At 41.0% G+C, this 8,190-nt stretch overlaps 1 protein-coding gene across 1 annotated transcript; it reads left to right on the plus strand.

Moving 5' to 3' along the window:
* The first annotated feature begins 3,749 nt into the window (after window positions 1-3,749).
* Window positions 3,750-7,102, plus strand: fzd10 (frizzled class receptor 10). Its single transcript, XM_067521958.1, has one exon. The coding sequence runs from the start codon at window positions 4,516-4,518 to the stop codon at window positions 6,307-6,309; it is 1,794 nt and encodes a 597-aa protein (XP_067378059.1). The 5' UTR covers window positions 3,750-4,515; the 3' UTR covers window positions 6,310-7,102.
* Window positions 7,103-8,190: the final 1,088 nt, after the last annotated feature.

The following is an 8,190-nucleotide window of genomic DNA, read 5'->3' on the forward strand; positions in this document are numbered from 1 at the left end:
ATCTCAAATCCCACACACAAAAAAATAAAATATCTTTTCAGCTTCAGCCATCAAAGGGCCCCCCTACTTTCACTTTATTAGTTACAGAATTATCTCACAGTTGCTGATTTTTCAGAGATGGAGCTGCACTGCTTTCCTGCATCAGACTGTTCTTGTTGCAAAGATGAGATAAAGTTGCTGTGTGTGTGTGTGTGTGTGTGTGTGTGTGTGTGTGTGTGTGTGTGTGTGTGTGTGTGTGTCTGTGTGTGTGTGTCTGTGTGTGTGTGTCTGTGTGTGTCTGTTTTGCAAATGCATGAGTGTGCATGAGCTGAAGAAGGGGGTTGCATTTTAAAACAGAGGGAAGCAGACAGAAAAATTGTAAAACAAAAGAGAGAGTAGACAGTAGTAGGTGCTGGGGCTAGATACTAAAGGCTGAACAGGCCTGATACTTCCTCATTTCTTCTCATTTTCAAAGAGATCATCATGACCATCAACTCTATGTTAAAGGAGAGGGAACCAGGAGGAAAGACAGGAGCACGAACAGAACAAAGGCGAAGAATTACAACAAAGCCGTACACTGTGTCTTCTTGTTAGACTGTGTGACAATATTAACTTGTCTGTTTCATTACAGCAAAGGCAGTGATAATAGAGGCAGGAATTTACTTTAAAATATGCCAGACAGGTTTTCCTGAGTGCTGGATGACCAGTAAATCGAGAGGAGTGCTGGTTTCCGGCTCTGGGAATTCATTTTTTTCTTCTCATTCAAGCCTTCATCTCTTTTTGTTCTACTTCTACACATTTGCCACCTAATAAAAGTCTAGTGGATAGGGAGGGACAGAGCAGACATGTCAGCTGTTGTCTTTGTGAATAGACAGAATGTAGGAAATGCATAGAGCTACTACATCTGGGCTCCCTTAATAAAGCAATAGTCATCATATCATAATAAATTTCCCCCCAAATCATTTTACAGCACGACACAATATACCACTAGTTCTAATCAATGTAGCTTAGCAACTAAAGGTTTACAAAGACAATTTAGCAGCCAAACACATAACCAATAATTCTATTCATGTTTTAGGTGATCACATATTGTATTCCTGCTGGAATATTGTAAAACATTAACAGCTGGTTGAGTGAAATCTGAGGAGCACATATTCTGCATAGGAGGAGGTATTGTGTTCATAAGCATATTTATACCCTATATTTACGCTCTTGCTCTGTGCTCTGAGCGCTAACAGCTGAAATGCCACCACTAAGATATGCAGTGCTTAAACCATTTAGGCACGCTGGTGCCAGGTTTCTCATCTTGTCCGGACGCATTTCAGAAATACTTCTGAAAGCACTTTAGTGGCTCTTGTAAAAAATGTACTAAAAGCGCTCCTGTATACTTGCGATCAGTATTTCAGCTTTGATGAAGACCATGACTGGCTCCGGGAATAAATCTTACCACCACAAACTTTTTACAAGGTAATGCGAGTGAGGCCTGGAGAATCTCACACACATACATATAAAAATAGGCAGAAGACCTTGTAACCTGTTTTCCTCTTGGAATAACCTGCCACCCTGTGCTATCACAAACAGGCTGGTAGCATAAAACCAAGATGGAGTCTTTACTTTCCACTTTGATGCTTACTGATGTGCCTTGTGTAGGCCAGCTCTCTACAGGAACTGTTTCACCTTAATAGGCTACAAAAGTCCATCAATCCATTCATTTTTTTAACCACTTATCCTTTTCAGAGTCGCAGGGGAGCTGGATCCTGTCACCTGCAAGACACAGGATACACACTGTTTATCACTGGGCTAACTCATACATTATACAGTGAGCATAACAGCCATACTCATGGGAATGTGGTAGTTTCCTTTACAACATCATTGGATAGGAAAGGAACCCACACAGGTATGCTGAGAAAATGAAGAAAACTTTCCCTTCATCAGCCCACATGCATTCATGACAATTTATTTAAAAGGAAAAAAGAAACATTACTGAAGTGAATCAGCTTCCACTGAAGAAATGAAGCATTATGAGAACTGCAGCAACCGAACTGGAAACAGGGCTTTTTGAATGTTAAGTAATATGATTAATTAATTAAACTTTAATTAGAAATATGTTTCTAATTCATGCTATGCTCATACACTACAGCTCACCCCGTCAGCCACATGGAAAAATGTTCAACCTAAAGCTAAAGCTTCTTATAAGGAAATTTTTTGTAATGTGTCTGTACAGTATGCTGGTCTTGACATCTCTTATTACAATAAATGGTTATAATAAAGGGTTTATAGGGGTCTCATGTTTGTCAATAGTTTAAAATTTTCATCAACTTTACATGTTTGTAAAAATAAATAAGGCTGCATTTTAAGATGTATTTGTAATTTTTATGCGCATATTTAAAGTCACAAGAGTCAAACTGAGGATTTTGTCAGTGACCGCTTATTCTTGTATTTAAGTGGAGCATGACTAAATAAAAAGACATCCGAGCAAAAGGGGAGAAATACAGAAAGTGAAACGATCTAGTGAGGATACAGATGTCGCTGTGAGAAAGGCTAAGCAGTGTCTGGATTACTGATGCAACTTTACTCCTCTGGACTTTAGGCTTATGTTTTGCAATGGAATTTAACTGATTTTTGGTTTTTGTTTTATTTGCATTATTACTTTCTTCACTGGAAAAGATTAATATACTGCAGGCTATTTAATTATGCACTTTATTGTACAGAACCCAGAGCTGCCTGCGCCACTAAATCTGGACACATTCTACAATGGGATATGTTTTTATCTCCCTGATACATGTTCTCCGTGTCTGGTTTGTTTCAGGATACTTTCATAGGTTCACAGAGTTTCACAGAGTACTGATACACTAGATACATAAATGTGGATACATAACTATTTGTGTTTTTTCTTCTTATGGTTGTGAATATTAGTGTGTGGGTGTGCAGGCACATGTGTGGGTGTAGTTTGTGCCTTAAGCAAATAATATTCAGAAGAGGTGAATTAAGATATTAGATGTGGTTTCTTATCTTTTACTACTGTAATGTATAAATATACCACACCATAGAACCTACCAATAAATATAACATCATGGGCATGGGGAAAAGGTCTACTTTTTCAGATTTTAGTTAACAGTGCCACATTTGTATTACAGCTGTTGCTGTGGAGTTTTCTGTTTTACATACATTCATTTAAGAACAGAATAATGAGCCTTTCTAATTTTTTGCTTAATTATTATGCACTTTTACACTTGGACGGCAGTTTTTCTTGCAACACTTACTTTACACTGAGGTACCAGGACTGTTACCTAGGAGTTGTTATTCCACCAGTGGTCAATGAGCTGCTGATTGTGTCTGGGAAACATCTGTTGTCATTAGACAGATGACAAATAATACATTTCCTTTAGAATCTGAGGGGTATCATTTGATTAAATAAAAAAAAAAGTGTATTTCGATAAAAAAGTTGCACATGACTTCCAGGAAAAGCAAATAAAACAAACAGTAAATATGCTAATAAGTTTTTGAGTTGGTGCTACATGCTGAAACCTAAGGCAAAAATATTAAAAAGCTGTGGTGCAGTCATTACATGTCGCACAAGCTCTGTAACCTAAACGACCATAGAGTTTGTGACCAAAGCTCTGGTTTTGACGCGCCTGTGAGCCACGTTGCGCAATATTTTGGGTTTCTCACAAAATGTGTCTCTGTGCCGTTGTAATTGAAGTTTGTGCTTGAGCACAAACACACAGAGAGAGAGAGGGAAGTTTTGCTGTGAGCCTCTGAAACTGCTGTAATGAACAAGCTGTTCCGCACGATTTGAAAATAATCCGCGTGTCAGTGTCATCTTTCTTATGCAAAGTAGCTGTCTTTGAAGGCGGATCTTTTGGCAGGTTAGACTGGGACTGAGGCTACGACCAGCTCAGACGAGCGCTGCCACCAAACGCATCAACTGCCTGCTTACGGGAGGAGCATTGTGCTGCGTTTTGGGCCACATTTCTTATTCTCGCCGAGGATATACAAGTTATTTTGATGACTGAATAGTTTTTGCATTGCTTTGAGGGCATCGATCCTCGCTGCGTAAAGGATTGGACGGAATAGATTTTGGTTGTTTTGTTCTATGTTGTTTTACAAGGACTAAAATCGCACTGTTACGCAGACGGATACTCCGGAAAGTGTCACGAAATGTGACGACGGATCACTGAGCCCTTTTGAAAACAAGAAGGGATCAAGTCTGTGCACAATTGTATTCTCCTTAAGTCACAGTAGAGTGATAAGCACTGTGTGAGAGACCGAACGAGTAGCTCGAACAGTTCTGCCACAAACTGAGCGCCTAAAGCATGGACCTGAACGCACGCTTCGTGCAGCCACAAAACATTTTCGGACAATCGCGGGATATACTTTTGTATTAAACTGTCCAAACCTAAAATGAGGAAACGATGGTCTTGCAACAGATAGTTGTGTAAGTTTTGTCCACACTTATTCTACACACAGACACCATCACTGACTTTTTAATGAAAGAAACGGGTGTGTGTGTGTGTGTGAGAGAGAGTTGAAGTAATGGTGAACATTTGGCCCAATTTTTCTTTAAAGCAAGAAGGGAGAATGTGTTCATCTGTTAAACTGAGCCTCGTTTTTATGCTTTTGGTCCTGTGGAGCAGTGGGGGCTCAACCATTAGCTCAATAGACCCCGACTGGTCAGGAGAGGGAAGATGTCAACACATCAGCATCCCTCTCTGTAAAGACATTGGCTACAACATGACTCGCATGCCCAATCTGATGGGACATGATGACCAAAAAGAGGCAGCAATAAAACTGCAAGAGTTTGCAACACTGATACAGTTTGGATGCCACAGTCATCTTAAATTTTTCCTGTGCTCACTGTATGCTCCTATGTGCACAGAGCAGGTGTCCAACCCCATTCCAGCATGCAGAGTTATGTGTGAGCAGGTCAAACTTAAATGCTCACCCATCCTGGAACAATTTAACTTCCCCTGGCCTGAATCTCTGGAGTGCTCCCGGCTTCCCACCAAAAATGATCCAAACAACCTCTGCATGGAGGCGCCCAACAATGGCTCGGACGAGCCTCCCAAAGTTTCACACACACAGCCTCCAGATTTCAGGCCACAGCGGCCTCTAAGCGGACAGGACCTGCAACTTAAAGACAGTCACACCAAGCAGACATGCAGCAACCCCGGCAAGTTTCACTTTGTTGAGAAGAGTGAGTCCTGTGCCCCTAAATGCTACCCCAAAGTGGACGTATACTGGAGTCAGGGAGACAAGCAATTCTCTCTGGTGTGGATGGCCATCTGGTCCATCCTCTGCTTTGTCTCCAGCGCCTTCACTGTGCTCACTTTCCTCATTGACCCACAGCGATTCAAATATCCCGAGAGACCGATCATCTTCCTCTCCATGTCCTACTGTGTTTACTCTGTGGGCTACCTCATCCGACTTTTTGTGGGAGCTGACAGAATAGCCTGTGACAGAGACAATGGGGTGCAGTATATTATCCAGGAGGGTCTGGAGAGCACCGGCTGCACTATTGTGTTCCTCATACTGTATTATTTTGGCATGGCCAGCTCCCTCTGGTGGGTTATCCTGACCCTCACATGGTTCCTGGCTGCAGGGAAAAAATGGGGTCACGAGGCCATCGAGGCCAACAGCAGCTACTTCCACCTGGCGGCGTGGGCCATCCCGGCCATAAAGACCATCATGATTCTGGTGATGAGGAAGGTGGCAGGGGATGAGCTGACGGGCATCTGCTACGTTGGCAGCATGGATGTCAAAGCACTCACGGGCTTTGTGCTCATCCCTCTCTCCTGCTATCTGATTATTGGCACTTCATTCCTGCTGTCTGGCTTTGTGGCGCTCTTCCACATCCGTAAGATTATGAAAACAGAGGGGGAAAACACAGATAAGCTTGAGAAGTTGATGGTTCGCATCGGGGTGTTCTCTGTGCTCTATACTGTCCCTGCTACCTGCGTCATTGCCTGCTATTTCTACGAGCGGCTCAACATGGAGTACTGGCGCATCCTGGCAGCGGAGCAGAAGTGTGTGAACAGCAGTGGGCCCGAGTCAGATGAGTGTGTCATGAAGACTTCTATCCCTGCTGTTGAGATCTTCATGGTGAAGATCTTCATGCTGTTGGTGGTGGGCATCACTAGTGGCATGTGGATCTGGACCTCAAAGACACTGCAGTCATGGCAGAATGTGTTCAGCAGGAAGCTGAAGAAGAGGACGAGAAGGAAGGCTGCCAGTGTGTTCACCAGCAGGCCTTACATCAAACCTCACCCATCTCTCAAAGGGCACAGTCTGAAGTATGAGCCCACAAGGGCCCCTCCAACATGTGTGTGAGCTGGCTGTTTTTGTATAAACCCCGAAATACTTGTAAAGCCCTTACCTAAATGAGACCTTGAGTGCCGTCAAAAAAAATCAAGGTACAAGTTTATTTATGCAAACTGTTTTGCAGATAATGTTTTTGTACCTTTAGCTATCATGCTGCAAGAGCTGCCTTTGTCTGAGGAGAAAATCTGCTACTTCTGGATTCACTTATCCCATGGAGGGACTTGGTAGGGGAAAAAAAAAAATTATATTGTTCCCGAGACAAAAAGAGTGGAATAAACCAATATGATATGCCATTTACTTGAATAATGTGCAATAGATGTTTTCCTTACAGGCAAAAAGACACTTGTACTCTTAGTCACAGCTTACAGACAATAAAAGGACCCCATAGATAATGGAGGCAAATTGTCAGAGATGAGTGTTGTGTTTAGATGCTTTTTAATGGAAATCAAGGCAGTGGCATATATGTACTGGAGTGAGAGCAGCTGTTGAAAAGTGCTCAAGACCTTACGAACTGCTCTTTGTGAGGCAAATCCATGCCATAAATTAATCAAGCACTCATTACTGAAAAGTTATTTGTATACGCTGTTGAGTTTTCCTTTTTGTTTTTTTCTTTGCTATCTATAGCACAAGGGAACGTTTGTATATATTTCTAAAAAAAAGGTGAGATTTTATAGAAAAATTAATAAAACGTTCTAGTTTTAAATGTTTGTTAATCCTGAATTGTGTATCATGACTGTGTTGTTGTCTCTGTTGGAATGAGGCTCCATCTGCATACAGCCATATAAAGCTTCTTTTTTTTTTCAGTTGCTGCACTGCTTCTCATCTTTGTAGCTGTATGGTAAAAAGCTGCACAATTAATTCATCGTATAAATCTAAATTAATCTTCTTAATTTGTGAATGCTGTAGAGTTTAAATCTGGCTATGGAAAAATCCAACAGACTAACACTAACACATGTTGGTAAGTCAACAGGAAGTAAAAATAATGGCATTCTTTCTTAAAATGTTCACAAGAAACAATAGGACATTTATATCTGTCCTCCTGTGGCTGCATCAAAGGAAAAAAAAAATGTTCTATGTTCTGTTTGTCTATATTACCATAGGAAACCAAGTCACCTTGTGTGTTTTATTGTTTAAAATTATGTGAGGGCTTTAATATTAAATACCTAAAAAGCAAAACAGAAAGCCATCATTTATTTTCAGATATGAAACTAAGCAAAAGTAAAAGTGGTCCTGTAATCGAAAAGTGAAATTAGGTGACTGAAATGTCACGTAATTTAGCTGCGGTTTTCATTAGAGTTTCTCTTTCCCTTCATGCGAGATGCTTGTAAAAGCCTTTGTATAGTTCTTCACCTCGACTGATGCGATTGTACAACTTTATTTTAGTCCTCTCTCTTCTTTCTCTCCTGTCTCTCTCTTGCTGTGTTGCATGTGTCTGTGCGTATCAATGAAGGGGTTATACAATAATCCAGCTCTCATTCAGGACAGGATTAGACTGTTTGAAGGGTTTGACTTTGAAAAGAGGATTGCTGCAAACCAAAATACAAAATATCTGTCATCTCTTCTCTTCTTATCAGCAGGGCATAGTGACATTTCTAAAGACACATCTGGCCTGGATTTGAAGTAGTTACATATTGACTGAAGCCGTTTTTTAAAGCACGAGCAAACTGAGTATATTGTGTGGTATCCAGAGATTTTTGGTGTTAAACAATCCTTACATTGTCAACAATTTAAGTTGAATGCTCTGAGAGCCACGAGTCTAGTCTTGAATCCAAGCAATTGCAGATCGACTTTTGGCTTGACAGTTCTGTAAGCTCAACAGGAAAACACCCTTAAAGTCTACGTGGTTTTTTAACAATTGAATAGTGGTAGACTGTTGGAAGTAAATGTAAA

The sequence above is a fragment of the Channa argus genome, chromosome 11, assembly GCF_033026475.1.
Source record: "Channa argus isolate prfri chromosome 11, Channa argus male v1.0, whole genome shotgun sequence".
Lineage (NCBI taxonomy): Eukaryota > Metazoa > Chordata > Actinopteri > Anabantiformes > Channidae > Channa > Channa argus.